Below are 18,542 nucleotides of genomic sequence, written 5' to 3' on the forward strand. Positions count from 1 at the left end.
ATACACCCGTCGTTATCCTATGATGAACGCAGTACAACAACGTTCATAAGCCGCCCGACGTTGACATGAACAAACTCAACGACGGTGGGAAGTACACACAGTCGTTGAAAATGACGAAAACAACGACAACCTGTCCAATTCGCCGACGTTGATATCATCACTACAACGACGACGTTTACGTATCAACGATGTTGATATGTTGAATACAACGACGGCGTTTACATATGAATGATGTTGATATGTTCAATACAATGGCGACTTTAAGATAAACCGCAACGTTGAACGCTTAAGACAACGACGGATGTTACGCAATACCCGTCGTTGCTTTCATGTTTATGACGATTGTCATACTGTGGACCTGACGTTGCCATTTTTTATTACAAGGACGGGTATGGAAGGACCGTCGTAATCGTTGTCGGCATACAACGACACCTGAAGCAAAGTCAGTGCCTGGCCCGACGTAGAACTACCATTTTGACCGATGTAGATCCTTAGATTTCTAGCAGTGTTACAAACTACACATTATCTTGACACTCAGCAAGGGTGCAATGACAGTGGACGGCGGAGCCACGACAAGACCAGTTGAAACGGCTGGCGCATCAACTTCAACAGCAGGAGCAACCTCTTGAACTATTATAGCAAGAGGAGGTGGAGGAGCATGAGTAACAACAACAACAACAACATGAGTCTCAACGATCGATGGAGCTAGAGGCAGATCCTGAAAACTCGAAGGGTGACCCGAACCATGCGTCAACCCTACAGCTTGCCTCAGTGCACGAAGGTTCAAAGGGGCCCTTGACTTCTTACGGCCTAACACCTAAGCGTTGTCATCTCATTTCCTTTTAGCAAAAATAGAGGAAAGAAAATTGGGGAGACCTCAACAACACCAACAACAAGGCCAACCTAAAACAGCAGGTTGACCCCCTTCTCTAGCAAGCCTGGACGACTATCTTGCAGGAGTCCTCAGGGTTGCTCCCGCAAGCCTGGATGACTATCTTGCAGGAGTCCTCAGGGTTTTCCAATTTCACTTGGTGTTGTAGTGCAGCGATGCTCGCCGCAGAAGTGATGAAGGACCTATACTTCAAAATGTAGTCCTTCACCCATTCAAAGCCAGCAATGGTAGGGGGACAATGGTGACCCAACACTATGGCTATGTCGCATTAGAGGGGATGCCTTAATGTCTCTGCCACCACTCCTCCTTGCTCCCCCAGAAATAGAAGGGGCGAGAATCATAGCAACCGGGACAGGCTCCCCGACTAGGGAAGCAATGGAAGGTTGTGCCCTCTTGCGGAGACGGGAAGTGCATCCCCCAGCACAACACAAAACCCTTAACCTCTTAGAGGAAGAGGATTCGGTGTCAGAAGCATCGTGGTAGGTGTCCTCCTCCGAGGAGCTACCGATGGAAATGACCTTAGTCCACCAGGGATTGCTGAATTGAACCCCCGAAATTGTTACTACCCATGCCAATGGCGAAGTCAGAAAGGAATGAAGACATGATAAAAAGGAAGTGTACCTTGAAGATTGAAGAAGATGAATGAAAAAGAAGGGGATTGCAAATCACAAGTACAAGAACAAAGAAGATTCAGGAAGAGAAGGCAAAAATTTGAAGTGACGGTGGTCACGAATCAAATGTTCATTCCATTTAAAGAGGAAGCAGACTCTTCAGTAATTGGCAGGAGCTGAAGTAATGTCCTAATTTTTCACACCACGACGCAGCCTGATGCACCCACACACCACGCCTCTAATACGTTCCCACTCCACGAGTGACACGTATGCAAGAGTAGAACTCATGCACCGCACATGCTTGTAGCAACAACCAAAACATAATGTTTGACTTCGATGCATTCTCCAACAAACAAAAGGGTAGAGTTATCAAATACAGAGACTTCCCTCGACTGGCACATCAGACCTCGCCTGCAAAGCCAAAGAATATGTCCATCCCGGACAACTTGACAGAAGCAGCCTGGACAACACCTATCCAGGCTACGGTCTTTGACTAGCCTCGCTGACCTGTAACTCTTGCACTTGTTGAGGTTACCATTCTCAACACTGGACAACTCTTGTCCACGCTTGGGGGCTTGAAAAACTCGTCACCTTCCTACTTGTCAAGGCTACTAACCCGGACATCAGACAAACTCCCCCAACACGGGATAATCTCCTTCGACACTGGACAACCTCTTTCACCCACAAGGTGGCTCAGAGATTAGAGACTTATGTATTGTCCAAGGTCCACCAAATACACATGTCAAGCTGCGTGACACTTTGAGACATACATCAAGCCTCCATGTCAGCCCTAGCACAAGAACACAGACGTTCAACCCTTAGCAGTCTGGCTCTCAGTGGACATGTTATATATAACCTCTTATTATTTGAATATATTGTCATCTCCTTATCTCTTGGTAGGTATTCAATTATCTACAAACCAATACATTATTTGTAAGGTACAATTATTTACTAACAATTATCTCTAAGCTACATATTATCTATAATATTATCTATAAGCCACTTTTATCTACTGGCTATTATCTACAAGTTGGTAATTATCTACAAGGGTTGTTACGTTATTGTAACAACCCCTATCAAGTTCTCTGGTACTCTTTTCATACACTCATCCATGCTCTCCTACCTCACGTACTTATTTTAGCGTCATAGTCTTTTGATTTGCAGGTCCCCCTATTGTTATCCTAACAAAGGTCACTCTCGATAGGGCGTGTGAAGTTCAGGAGTTCACCTTAGCCACGTCCACCCTGACGTGTGCTAGCTCCGAATTTTGATAAGTACACATATAAAAAAAAACAAATCAAATTGCATGAAACTAGTAATATTATTTAGTTTTAATATTTTTTTGCTAAATCAATTTAGATTTTGGTGAGTTAGTTTAAAATCGATTCAGAAACTAGTTTAAACTTGTGTTGGAGGAAACTCAAAAAGAGAAAGAAAAAATTGTGAATGTTTGTCAAAAGTGTTCTCTTTTGCTTTCACATATTTGTTGGAATGTTTGAAATTGATTTTGGGGGCTTGAGAATTGTGAAGATTGCAAATTTTGTTGTTGTTAGTATTAAATATTAATTTTAAAATTTGAGAAATTAAAATTAAGACAATGATGGAGTTAGTACTAAATTTAACAAAATAAAATTAATATAGTATAAAATAAAATATAAATTAATTAATTATTGAAAATTTCAAATATTATTGATAAATTGATGGAAGAATATTATTAAAATATTACAAATTTAAAGAATTAAAATGAAATTTTTTAAAAATAAAAGGTCAAAACGAGAATTAAAAAACATGAGACTAAAAAGATATTTAGTGTATTTTTTGTTATGTTTATTATACATCTTACAACTTATTTAATTTTTTTTAATAAAAATTAAAAATAGGACTAAAATAAAAACTGATCTAATTCAAATATTCAAATTACTATAGATAGGAAAATATATTATTTGATTAAAAATTTAAATAAAACTAATTAAATAGTAAAATATGTTTGATAGACGTCAATCCGTGTACAATCCTATAAAATGTCAATGGGAATTTGTCTAGCTAAATGCAAATTACAATAATCCCCCCATAACATGATAATTTTCGCTAAAGAAAATGTCCATATTTAATACTCTAACAGTATATCTTATATTTGTTAAAAGAAAAAAAAAAGTTTCTTACTAAGACTTATTTAGCGCATGAATTAAATGATGTGAGATTATTTTTATTTAATTAATAATCTCAAGGTTGAGTCTTGCCTATAGTTGTAATATTTGAAAAATATATTTTTAGGTTTAAATATGTTTTTTTTTTATAATTTTGATATTTTTTTCAGTTTATTACCTAAAAAATATATAAGAAACACATATTTGAGAAAAAAAATAATATAATTTTTATCTTTTTATCTTTTAAATCTGTAATATTAGTTTCCTTATTTCTTAAATAAGATATTTTATCCTTTATTTTTTTTAAATTCACAATTTTAGTTTCTATATTATTTTTAATTAAGATATTCTATCTCTTATTCTTTAAAAAGAAGTAATTTTAATCTCTTTGATCCTTTATTTATTGATTGTTACTTTTAATTTTTTTAATAAATTAAGCTTATTATTTATTAAATAATTCTAAAATCACCTTCATAATAAATAAATATGTTACGATCAATGTTTACATAATACATAAATTAATAAATTAATGTTTGAAATTGATTATAAAGATTAAAATTATAAACTTTTAAAAAATAAAAAATAAAATATTTTAATCAAAAAAAATAAAAAATAAAAACTACAAACTTTTTAAATATTATAATGAAATATCTCAATTAAAAAATAAAAGAATTAAAAACACATTTTAAAAAATAATAGGACAAAAATTATAATTCTAGAATAGGCTGAACCTGAGATCGATTAACCAAACACCACTAACCAAACACTGCAACCAGTTGTTTTGTTCCTGTCTTCCTGACGCTGATTATGTTTGGTGACAGATCTCCCTGACTGCGCAACCTCGTTTCGTTCCCATGGCTTCAACCCTTCAGAAACTGCTTCGAAAACCATTACCACTACCACCCTTCAGATTCATCACTGCCCTCAACCCTCCGCAACCCCAAAACCAAAACCCCGTTCTCACTCTCACTCTCAACCCTCCCCAACAATGTCACCCTCAACCCTTCGATGATTCCCCCACCGTGATCTTTCCCAGTTTCCCCTTTGGGTTCTCCCCAAAACCGGTTTTTGAAAGCGGGTTTCGCGGCGCGGCGGAAGAAGAAGAAGACTCATCTGGAACCCTTTGGGCCGACAGCGTGAAGAAGAAGCGGAAGAAGAAGATGAACAAGCACAAGTACCAGAAGCTCAGGAAGCGCATGAGGAGACAGACGTAGAAGGTCAGGGAACAGAAAAAGCATTCAACTTTATCAATTCACTTTTCTTTTTAGTGAAACTGTAATGTTGTCGTCTTTGTTTCTATTAGTTTTTTTTTTTTTTGGTAGTGAAAAGAAGAATTGAGAGGGAGGGGGGAGACTGTGACATTTAGTTGGAGGCGAATTGTTTTGGATTTCTTTTTTGTTCACTCTTGGTTAATCTAAATGTTGTTATTGCACTTTAATTTGATACTTCTTAGTTTAGAATAAATAATACATGCACTGCAATCCAAATCCAACTGCAAACCGTCATGTACAGTAAGTTTGTTGATTTTTATTATAATAACTATTTTAAAAGTTATACCAAGGACGATTTCCGATTGGTTTTACAATGATGATAGGTTTTAAAAGTGACACTTTCAAAGTGCATGCTAAACTCCTTAGTTTAGTACTCTTGTTTTAGATGGTTGTAGGTTTATTCCTTTGTTTTTGTTTTGAACTTTGCGAAGGCATGAATGTGGTTTCTTGATTGTATCCTGTACGGACTACAGAGGGGAATGACTTTAGTTGGATATGCGTAACAACTTTGACTCATATGTGCTGATGCATTATAGGAACCTATTGTTTGTTCATTGTGATTACATTTGAAGTCTTAATTTTCATTTGTGACTGATATGGCACTATAGCAACTTGTATCAATGAGGGGGAAATGTTTCTTTGTTTTGCTTTTGTGGTTTTATATTTATGCAAAATTGCCAGTTTGCCTATGAAAACAGTAGGACTTTGGAGTTATTGCTAGATATGTCCATGTGAGCATGTATTTTATAACACCAAACACTCATTAAGGAGGACGAGGATCTGCTTCATGGAATGATACTTTCTCCCTTCCCCTCGGTGTTTGCACCTCCTTTGTAGATTACATAGGAATTGCAAGCACTAGGGTAATGTGGGGGGAAGGTGTCCTGGTGAGATTTGGGTTAGTGCTAATTGAGATAGAATCGTGTTGGCATTTATGGTCATTAAGTCCATTTTCTATTTTATAGTTCTGTTCTTATCTTTCAGCTACAAGAATTTCTCAAGTTACAAAATATGGGAAACAATGTGTTATTTTCCTTTCTTTCTTTTTATCTTGACTTTGCATCGCGTTGTTTTCAGAACTAAATAACCTTATCCAGTTTTATATTAAATTTCAAATTCAAAATCCAAGCTGATGGAGAAATATAGAAGCCTTCTTTGTGTGTCACTGTCATATTACAGTTTTAGTAGTTGAAACTTAAATCTGTATTATCTAAGTGTAATGCATGTTGTACATATTCAAGAGTCATTATTCTATGTATTTGATTAGTTAATGATCCTACTAATGTCAATCTCACAATAAGGGGTCCAAATAATTAAAGGTAGTTCAAAATTCAGTAACTAAGCTGCTTAAGAATCCAGTTAGTTGTGGAATAATAATATATGAGGGTCTATAAATAGTAACCCTCTTTGTAATTTCAACAGATTGATAATTTGGTTAAGTATATGCGTTATGTAGTATATCTATTCGGTGTTTCTTTTCAGCTTATGATTGAATTGTGATCGTATTGGATTTCTCTCCTCTCAAACAACCTCTTTATCCCATAGATGGTTTAGGGTGTAGGGATATTTCCATAATTTCTCTTTGCTTAAAACCCTAAATTCAAACTAATTTCTGACCTGCATCACAAGGGTCTGTTACTGAAAGAATAAAATATAACTATGTATGACATCATTTTTATGTGATACACTGAGTGTTGTTTACTACTTCTAACACAGTAGCCGCCTTTTTCTTATCTTTAAAATTTTGTTGGGTTTTATGCTTTATATTTTTACTTCTTTGTTCATTCTTGCAACCTTGCTTCACCTTTTCACTTTGCTTAGTACATGTTAGGTTTGGTTGAAGCTTGAAAGTTGAAACAATAGCATAAAATCCCATTGGAAATCATAGATCTGCTACATTGAAAATTCTCTTCAGGAAACTTTTTCTTCTTTTTTACCTCTTTTACTGCAGCTCTCTCTGGGTTGATTGAATGCTTACATTTGAAATCATTAAATGGAAAATGTAGGTCCCATAAGGGTGCTTCGGTTTGAAGTTTGAACAGTACTTATGAAATCTGATACATGGATTTGGGTTGTTTAAGAAAAATTCAAGCAAAACATGAGATTGACTAGATTAAATATTGTTAGGTTTCTCTCTCAAAAGTGTCAAGTGTTGAAGAATTTTGGAGGAAGAAATTAAAAATTATGTTCAATTGGAGCAGGAATAGATAGCCTAGGGATTGTCCCAAGGGTACATGCGCATGACACCTAGAATGGAATTGCATAATACAATGGGAAAGAGCTCTAGGGTATGGAAACCCTAATATATGTCTTTTCATTGATTTGAAAGAATTACATTGGTAACCTTAATTCTATGAAATCTTAGACTCCTGAGCACTGAAGAATCTATAAAATACCTTATTGAAGTCTACTTAACAATTCATTCAGTCATGATACCTACAGCCCTATCTAAATTCCATTTTGAAGAAACCATTATGCATGAATAACCCTGTATCTAAACTCTGAAAAGACTGAGAAACTAAAGCTGTGTGTCTGCTACTCTGCAAGTGTGCTTACCAGTGTTTGCAATGGCAGAACATGGTAGAAGGCTGAAATTCTGCCATATAAATTCACCAATGCGCCTTATGGCGCTGCCATGGCAAGCCTCCCTTCACAAATTGACTGTGGCAGTTGGCAAAAAAACTGCCATGCCATTATGCCATGATGGCACCATGACTCTGCTATTTAACAACACTGATGCTTACCAGCTATCACGTGTTCTGTAGTAAATGCATTATATTGTCTATGGGGCTGGTTCTAAGTTTTAGTTACCATATGCCAAGTTGATGTATTTCTTAAAGCACATTTTTATATAAATATATAAAAAAATCTTAAATTTATTTATTAAAATAAATGTTTATTTTAATAAAATAAGTAATTTTCTGTTTTTAGTATGTTTATTTAAACTGTTTCTGTTTTTAGTAGGTTCTGATTTATACATACCTTTCAAAGTCTAAAGTTTTTTTTACCTCTCTGTTCTGATTTTCGCCGTCTCTAGTTCTTCTAAGTTATATTCTACCCCATTTCCCCCCTCTTGTTGGGTATTCTCTTCCCAGGTAAAGGATAATGATGAATGACTTCATCCACTTAACCAGAGATCAATACATATCTGTCGCTGTATCGGTTCCCTTTCTCTAATTTTTAATCATTAATTATGAAAATGTCTTACTTTTAGGGGGTTTCAATAATTGTCAAACACATATGGGAACATATATAGTGAAAATAGTGTATCTCAAAACTTCGGATGAATAGTTTCCACTATTTGATATTGACTACTTTGACAGTAAGAAAGTAAAAATTGAAAGTGTTTCTTTACACTTGTGCCTGCAAGGAGCTTAAGAACAGGTAGGGGTGGAAATGGACTTATCTGGGTTGGGTCATACTTAAGTTTAATTGGGCCTATTTCATATTTTTTATAGTAAATTTGGAGGTTATTTTTTTATACCCAACAATTTTCTTCTACATCTAACATATTTTAAAAAATTTCAATTTTATCCTTTTTTCCTTTTTCTTCTTTGTTCCTTCCTTTTTTTTTTCTTTTTTTCGTATAGCAATCCGTAAGGCCAATTCGTATGGGGCTATACGGATTACCCAATTTCATACCGATTGAGCAATTCATATGGACCATATGGATGGTTTGGAACCTATGACTTTTGCGTTGTTAGCCTAACGCTTTAATTAACTAAGTTAATAGGTCAACTATATTAAAAAATAATTAACATCGTTGTATATAATACTAAAATTTCTAATGTATATTAAATACACATAAATTTATATAATAAATTTTATAACAGTTAATTTTGATCTAATAATATATTTTTTTACATATATAAATTTTTATTAAATCTATGGTTTTTATTTAAAATTTATATATGTAAAAAATATTATTAGATCAAAATTAATTGTTACAAAATTTATTATCTAAACTTATATGTGTATTAAATATACATTAGAAATTTTAGTATTATACATAAGAACGTTAATTAATTTTTAACATCATTGACTTATTAACTCAGTTAGTTAGAACGTCGTGTTAAAGTCACATGTTCAAGATCTGCATATTAAAAACAATAAGATAATTTTAAATCACAAGATATTACAAAATTTGCCTACAAACATTACATATGACATGCTATCAAGGTCTTTTAAGTCTCACAAAAAGCAAATAGTCTATATTCTTGTTATTCATTTGAACTACATTAAGTAAAATGATTCAAATCGTTAAAGTACTAAAATAATTTTGTAATTTAAATAAAATAATTATAATATCCTATATCATATTAATAATAATATTTTTGTTATAACATATTATTGTTGAATAGGTCAGTTCGCGGCTTAATAGGTTTTACTTAGGACATGTGGTTTGTCCTATTTAATTAAATAGGTTTTTTAAAAAAATTGAGCTTGATCTATTTGTTAAATGAGTTAGGTCAAGTCAAATCTTAAACAGATCTGAGTGGTAAGTCTTCGATGGACAACCCGATCTACTTTCACCCCTAATTACATAGGTGACTGAAAAGTTGAAATGATAACAATTTTTTAATTATTAGATATATTGTTATATTGCATGTAAACATACTAAACATCCGGATCGAAACACATGAATCTAAGGAGACATTGTTAATACTTTCCTTTTCCGATGTTAATCCACTCTATTGGCTAAAATTTCCTCGAGGACAAAGGTCAAATCCAACTATGAGTCTATGATCGTATGCATCACGAATTAACGCATAGTAATAATAATAATTATTCTCAATATATCTACATTTAGAATATTCTTTTCATTTTTATTTATAAGTCGTTGACTATTTTATGTTTATTAAAAAATGATTAAATTTAGGTATTAATTTTAAATTTTCTGTAATTATAATATATTTTTAAAAAAAATTCTTAACATTTGAAAGTTTATTCATCTTCTCTAATCTCTATAGGAGAGAAATGTTACAATTCAATAACACTTAATTATGGATTAAAATGAATAGGATATTTTAGTAAAAAATAATTAAAATGAAGTCTTATAAAAATGGATAATTTTTTTTAAAAAAAATTATGTTTTATAAATAAGAAAGGAGGAATTCTTCTAATTGTGTGATTAATGTTGGTGAGAGTCAGAGTCACATTTAATGGAGTAAGAGTTTCATGCTCTCAAGAAACTCGAATTGTTAGATAAATATTAGACAACTCTAATTTCAAGTTTTTTTTTTTTGAAAAAGTTTAGGTGAGTGGAATAATAAAGATCAACACTCTTATATAATGCTTAATGAGTGTCTAAAGAGGTAGTTTTAACATAAATTTGATTTAGCAAGATAAAAATCTTACCTTCCAATTTTGATCCAACAATTTTAATGTATAAGTGTGTGGCTTTGCTGACTAAGCAAATTCAGACCCATAAGGATATTGATACAATGGTTTTTCTTGAAAGATTAATATCCATATCCATATAATTTGGTTTTTTTTAACCACTGTAGTTAAAATTTGAGTTTGTAGTGGGACCCCAGCAGGAAAGGTCCTAAGATTTTATGGATCCATGACCAAAAATTAATTTGGACCCTTTTATATTTAAGTATTTAAAAATATAAATATACATTATATAAAAAAATAGAAACATAATTTTATTAAAAATTACATGTTTTCTTACATTAAACAAATAACATAATTTTAACAAATCTTAAAAGGACATATCACTTTTTTTTATTGAATTTATTTTTATGCTATCATCTATCATCCAATTTATTCCTAAAATATTTATATATTATAGATATTTATAAATAAAGTGGACTTGATAGGTTTGACTCTCGTGTTCTCATCATTGCAAAAGACATGGTAAGTTCACATTTAATAAGGTAAATTTATATTTTTCAAATCCATCTCCATTCCGATTAAGTTTTACATATTTTGGTAAAGGGGTTAGGAATCCATCATATTCTTTATCACTTTAATTTACTTATATATTTATAATTTAATTATATATTTTTTGTATCAAATAAAATGTTTCATTTCATTCGTTATTGTCTATCATTAACAAAATATCATTTTATATTAAATATTTTATATTTTTTTCATTACTAATATACTAATATTTAGTTTTTCATTTATAATTTGAGTTTTTGTTTGTTTCTTTTTTTTGTTAATTTTATTTAAGTCTATTATTATAAATCAATTACATGTTGATATATGTCACAGTGAAATGAAAATTCATTTTGTATGGACTCGTGGAGATAATACATAAGAAAAGAAACTAACAACTAATATAGTAATATTTTTTAATTACGTATCACATCTTAATTTCAATTAAAAAGGACATAAAATAAAATAATAATTTTAATTTAACTATAAAAAGCCTAAATAATATACTTTTTTTATGACTATAAAAAAATTTGGATTCGTTTTAGTTGTGAGTCTTATGTCATCGCACCTCTGGATAGGGCACAAGACCGACCCTAACCCCTAGGTATTTCCTAGAAACTAAATCTTGATCTTAGATTTAGTTACACTTAAAGTTTGTTGTTCCTCCTCAAGAATTTATTATGTGGGAATCAAATTTAGGTCATTTTTCACAAATTTAATATGTTTTGCCAACTGAACTACATCTACTAAATTAAGATATTGCTACGATGTTGTTGCTGCTACTACCGTGGCACCCTGGTTCTTGTTAAAGAGGACAAATTCTGCTGTGATTTAACAAAGCAGCTTGGATCTTTATATCTACCATACTACCCACTGAATTAACAAATTACTATTTGACATCCCCTCACTAGTTAAAATTTCAGTTGAGCCATCTTGTACTTCTCAATTGATTTGCTATATGTTGCTTCATGATCATAGTATATTATTACCCCCACTTGTTGCCATTTTTTTAAAAATCAACTCGCTGCAAAGGAACACACTATTAAAAGTTATATATGAGACCAATACTAATTACTCAAACCCATGATTGCATTAACTATTATAGAAAGTTTAGAAACCAAGCCAAACTATAAAAGCAAGTCATGACATGCATTATTATAGAACAAAAATGCTTCACACACGAGACATGTCTCATCACACCAACCAGATTATAGGGCTACTAGGGCAAGTGCAATCCAACGCATGTTTCTCTTTCATTTGGTTAATTTATTATATAATAAAAATATCTAAATACAAATTACTTCAAAATCAATTCTAACTAAATTTAATTTATTCAAAATCAATTTTGTAAATACTTACCTAGATACATACATAATAATTAAATAATGTGATAAAAGAAAGATTTAAACACATTTTTGGTCTTTGTAATTTAATATTTTTTATTTTTATTTTTGTAATTTTTTTGTTTTAATTTTTATAAAATGTATTTATTTTATTTTTTATCTTTAAGGTGCTTTAGATAACACTTTAAATAATAAAAAAGTATTTTAAATAATAAAAATATATTATCTAAAGAACTTTAAAGACTAAAATTAAATAAAATAAACACATTTTAAAAGGATAAAAACATTTTTTTATAGGAATAAAAATAAAAGATATTAAATTATAAGGACAAAAAATATATTTAAAATTATAAGAAAAAATATAAAGATATGTATCCAAGATGGATTATAGAACTAATTTCACGAAAAGGTTTCAAAAACTTTTCTCAAGGTAGTTTCGGATCCCAAAGATGAAAGCATTGGGATGTTCTCCTTGGAACTCCCTTTCTATTACATGCACAAGTTTTAGATTTCCATGTCGTTGATGACGTTCACATGTTTGCATGTAGATTACTAATTCAGTACTATTTTCCGTTAAACATATTTTTATCAAAGGCCATTGGGTTGCAACTTCACGTGAAAATGGGACCGACATGTCACAACACATATTTCTTGAAGAACATTTAACTACTCGAGTTTGAATAGTTCATAAATAATTTGACTTATTTACACCCCAACATATTCGATTAAAGTTATCTTTTTGAAAAATAACCATTTCTTAAATGATTTAATATCACGAAGAATCTTGAAATAAAAATAAAATTTATGACAAATTAACCCACTTAATTCCCACTTAAATTCTTTTATGAGTCTTCATGAATTAGATAATTATTTTTTATATATTGGACAAGGGTAGTATTATATTCTTCAAGAAATATTTTTTTTACTAATATATAGTACTTCTTGACTTTTATCTTAACAATCTTTTTTTTTATTTTTTTATTTTATAGGAGTCTCAACAATCTTCTTAGACGGTCACTTTAGATAATATTAAATGTGTCAAAGAGTTTAATTAAATACATGCATTAATTATTATAAATTTGTGACACTATTTTCTATTCCTACACAACAAAGAAAAGATAACTTTGAATGTACATACACTTAAATATCAGATCCATCTATTAGATACTTTATAAGTTTATTTTTGGAGAAGATTTTGTACACTTGATAAATATATTAACTTGGCAGATGAAAAAAATAATCATGTAAGCCTTAATACATTTATTTATCAAAATTTTGGACTATAAACAGCCTAACTCTATTCTTTGATTAAATGATGCATACATCAATGCTCAATTTTTTTATATAGTTATTCAATTACAAATTGTTATATATAATAAATTTATTATTTTTATAATAATTATTAAAATTTTAATTAATTGATAATATAAAATATTTTATACTAACAAATGTATGATTTTTTTTACAATGACAATATATGATAATCAAACCTTGAGTTTTTCCAACACTAGGAGTTGGAATAATCAAACGCTTCAAAGAACCGACTTTAAATAATATTAAGGTTTAATTATTATTTTAGTACTTGAATATCAGGATATGTTTTTTTTGTTGTTGAAATTTAAAAATATTTTTTTGTAGTATCTGAATGTTAAAAAATTGTTTTTTTTAGTTTCTGATATAACAAATTGACACTTTGGGGGTGATTTTTAAGTATTTTGTGGTGGATTCTTTTAGCATTATGTGATAATTTTTAAACACAAATTCAACTGATTAAAAAATAAAAATTAATTTAAAACATCTAAAAATCGTCACAATGTATTAATTTATTATGTTAGAGATTAAAAACTATAATTTTTAAAATTTAAAAACTAAAAAAACATTTTTAAATTTAAGGGACTAACAAAAGTACATATCCCAAATTTAGGGACTTAATCAATAATTAAGCCCAATAATAATAATAACATGCAGACATATAGCATGCTTGGAAAATAAAAACACACGTTATAGAAAAATAATAAAAACATAAATAAAGATAATATAATTTGGAAAAAGACATAAATTCATTAGAATTCATAAATAAATAAAATACAATGAGTAAAAAAAATCATTAGAGTTCCATTCATATAAACAATTTTTTTATAATATTATTTTTTCAAATTTTATATAACACTACTTATCTCACACTTTTTTTTCTTTTTTCTTTTCATGGTTGTACAAAAATTGATTTTGATGTATTTTATATATATATATATATATATATATATATAATATGCGTTTGAGGCTGGGGGAACTTAAATTGTCACTATGGAACATAGGATATTATTATCAAATTTAGTCAATCAAACGGGCAAGAGTAGTAGCTTTCTAAAAGTTTGTTTGGATATAAGGTTAAAAATGCTTTTTGAGAGTTATTTTATTGGAAAAAATTCTATATTCCTAATAGAAAAACTCTCAAAAACACGTGGCTTGTATCTAAAGATGTCCTAAAATTAGTACTATTATCTTGAATCACAAGTGCTCACTTGCCTATATCTAAAATTTTCAAAATCGCCATATTGTGTAAGATGCACTTTTCTTCGATTAATTTCACTTCTTTTTTAATCATGCACATTCTGTAGTAGGGTAAGGAAAAATGTTCTACGAGTTGGCACTTTCTTTATTATTGCCCTTGACTAGTATAGATTGAAATTGGCAACGAGTGTGTTTACTTTAAGATAATGACACATTTAATAGAAATATTTTAAAATAAAAATAAAGCATTTCATATACGAAAATTGAAAAATTATTTACATAAAATAAAACTCTTAAGTATGAAAACAAAACATAAGTAATATTTTCTAATATTGTACGATAATTTTGAAGACTAACTTGAATAAAATACAGTTTTTGGAAATTAAAATAACTCAAAATGATATTTCTAGCTCTAAATTATATATTTATCTACGAGGAATACAACGACGTGCTCTTTAACATGCTTATTTCTTCTCATATTATAATTATATGTCTCTTTGAGTCTTTTAATTTTTCTTTAAGTTTTCCTAGTAATATGTTTCTTTATTAGAAGTTCACCTAAATCTTTGAATTTCTTTTTGGTGGATACCTAAATCTTTAAATAGATTCAACTAAATTTAAACCCTTTTAATTAATGAGGATATTTTTTTTGTTGAGTGTCAAAGTGATTATTTTCATTGTAATGTGTGTAAATAATATTTTTCTTAATAAATATCCATTACCTTAAAAAAGTCAAATAATATGAGAGAGTATCATTTTTAATATCCATGTGCTGTAATATAAATTTCATAGAAGTCTCACTAAATAACTAATAAAACTCGTTAAATAAAAAATAAAACTCAAATTATTTAATAAGACTTACATAAATTTTTAATTAAATCAATTCTTGTATAAACATATACCTGAATCCAGAATTTGAGGAATACTAAACAATAATAGTATTGTACTGATCTGACTTGAGTAATGTTTTGATTATTTTACTTGCACAAGTGTGGGGTTGGGGAATCATTGAGATGTTGCAATATTATATTTTAAATAATTAATATGCACTAATAATAAGATAATTAGATCTGTTATTTATAATTGATGGATTTTATTTTTTGTGAAGTCCGTTGTATTATTAAATAAGGTGATATGAATTTAAATTTAATTATTTTGATGTTCTTTTAAAAAATTTCTTTGATTTTTCTCTTATTGATTTATATATGTGAAATGCTTATTAGTTGCCAGTTTTTATAATTTGAAATGGTTAGAGAAGTATTGAAAGGTGAACTTAGTGTGTTGGACTTGTAGGAAAGGAATTCAAGTTTTAAGTCACAACAGTAAAATTAATCTTAAGAGGATAAAACAAATTAAAAATAAAACTTAGTCATATTATTGTGTTCGTAATATAGGAACTGAGAGTAAGTACATACAAAAAGTAGAGGTTTAAAGTTTACAAAGACAAAATACCAATAAAAAAATTGGAGGGATTAAAATTGAAAAATAATGTATTTGTAGGCACCAATAAAATATTTTTCCTTTTGATTTAATATTAATGTTGTTTTTTTTTTTAAAAAAAATTATCATTCAGGTCATTTAAATTTGAATTTTAATTAAATTAAAAGTGATATATATTTTAGTTAAAAGATTTTGAATGATCTATTTGCAATTTAATTTTACTTTTTAATTTAGTTGTTTAAACTTTATATATAATTCAAAGAGTTTGTTCTATAAACCTATGTGGTCCAATTAATTTGGACTATTTTCTTTGTTCCAATGACATAAAGCTCTCCTTTCAAAGTACATGGTGATTGACTATGAGGTTAAACAAGTTACCAAAGCGTTGAGGGAGGGAGAGGGAGATAGAGAATATGTCTTCCATATTATGTCAAAAATGTAAATTATAAGTATGCAATATTTAATGAATTGTCAACTTTTATAAGTATGCAATATTTAATAAATTGTCCACTAACGAATACAAGATCCATGTTGTAGCTACTCTTTGTTTATGTCATCACAAACATGTATAAAAATATATGGACAAAGCTTATTCTTTTTTAACTTTTCCTTTGTTTTTGCTTCAATTCTAAGCTATCTTGAAAGGAGGGGATTTGAGAGAAGGATTAGCAAAAGGGCCCTCAATTAGTCCCTTTGCTATTAGTTTATATGCTGCTTCAGTAAAATGAGGTCCATCCCAATTTATATATTTTAACGGATTTGAGCAAACTGTTGCAGCAGGACTTCCACAAGCTATTTGTGCACTAAGATTGTAAGGTTCACCCTTTCCACAACATGCTCTGAAAGTCTCGATTTTACCGGAAGAAAAACCTGCATTACATAAATTAATGAACATGATAAGAATAAACCATTACAAAATTAGCATTCACATGTAACTATGTATTATTCATCTAATAAAAAATAAAAACACAACCCACCATATTGTTGCGGTGCTTGAAATAAACGTTTGGTAGCACCATAATAATCAAAATATGTTATCTTAACATCTGGGTTCTCTTGCCTTAATGTCTCTATGGCCTTTTTGAGTTGTTCATTATAGTACTCAATGAAAGTATTGTAAGTTACCAAACACCCAAATTGATCATAGTCATCTTTTTTATCACTATTCACTATTGCCAAAACAGCAGAATTGCACCCAATTGGGAAGTTCCCTGGTACCACTAGCTCTATTGCTCCTTCTTCAATTAATTTCTAGCAAATATAAACAAAATTAAAATTCAATTTCTAATTCATCATATTTCAAATTCAAGTTTAATTAAATTATTAAAATTTAAGTTGACAAAAGATTGATATAAAATAATTGCTCCAACAATTGGTGGAACCATTTCACGAAGTTCTGTAATATTTTTATATGGGATAATTGCATTAATGTCATTCCCACCAATCTCTCCCACTAAAAATAATGAGTTTTTGAAGTATTTATTGCACTCTGTCATAAAAAGAAATAAACACTTTTAGTCATATTGGATAAAATTAATTTCAAATATTTGATAGAAACATTATTAAATAAGTTATGGTAAAACCTTCTCTGCTTTCACAAAGGGAGGGTTTGAGCTTCTTAAACCAATCAAGTAGAGTACTCAATGAATAAGCAGCTTCTTGTACATTGATTCTTTTTTGTTCCAAAAAATCCTTATCAAGTGCAGTTGAGCCAGCGAATGCAAAATTTACTCATTTCTTAATGTCTTGTGCTTCGGTAAGATTTAGGTAGGCTGGCAACATTGACATCCCATATGCCTCGGCTACAATTAAAATGATCATTGGTTAGTTTAATCAACAATGTGTAATTGCTAAGGTGTATTGTGTTATATATTCCCTTTCACGCAATAACATTTTATTTAAGCTATATGAAACAAAAAAAGGTCAAAATACCTATGAAATCTATGATTAGTCGTCCATTTGACTTTCGTCCAGAAGGATGTTTAAAGTATGTTGAACCATAAGGACTATTGGTAGGCATTTTCGGGTGATAAGTAGCAGCATTTCCCGTGTCACTTATAGAGTCACCAAAGTTGAAAATTGCTTCATATGGATGTGGATTGGCATTTGAAACAACATTTCCAAGGAAACCATAAGCAAAGGCTATGCTAAAGAGAATTAAGATCTTCATAGTGTTGCTTTAAGCTAGGTTAGGTAAACTTATGCATGATGGTGCATACTTATAATTGGAATTGAGTGCTTTATATATTGTCACACCAACCATCCCTTTGTTTTTTGATATATCTGTCTTTTGAATTTTGACATGGTTATAACCATAATAATTCTTAAAAAAAGAGTAATGAGTTGTTATATAAGATATTTATTTAACCAAAACATGTCCTCAAATACAAATTTGTTACTCCTTTATGTTATTTTGTGCAAATTATTTTGAATTTTTCTAT

General features: G+C 29.9%; 1 protein-coding gene and 1 pseudogene across 1 annotated transcript; one reads left to right on the forward strand and one right to left on the reverse strand.

Annotated features, from left to right (window-relative positions):
- The first annotated feature begins 4,385 nt into the window (after nucleotides 1-4,385).
- On the forward strand, nucleotides 4,386-5,149 carry LOC114399213. Its single transcript, XM_028361348.1, has one exon. It carries the CDS (start codon nucleotides 4,505-4,507, stop codon nucleotides 4,862-4,864), a length of 360 nt encoding a protein of 119 aa, XP_028217149.1. The 5' UTR covers nucleotides 4,386-4,504; the 3' UTR covers nucleotides 4,865-5,149.
- An 11,580-nt stretch (nucleotides 5,150-16,729) lies between these two features.
- Nucleotides 16,730-18,271, reverse strand: LOC114400026 (annotated as a pseudogene).
- Between the last annotated feature and the right edge of the window lie 271 nt (nucleotides 18,272-18,542).

Source organism: Glycine soja, chromosome 19 (genome assembly GCF_004193775.1).
Source record: "Glycine soja cultivar W05 chromosome 19, ASM419377v2, whole genome shotgun sequence".
NCBI lineage: Eukaryota > Viridiplantae > Streptophyta > Magnoliopsida > Fabales > Fabaceae > Glycine > Glycine soja.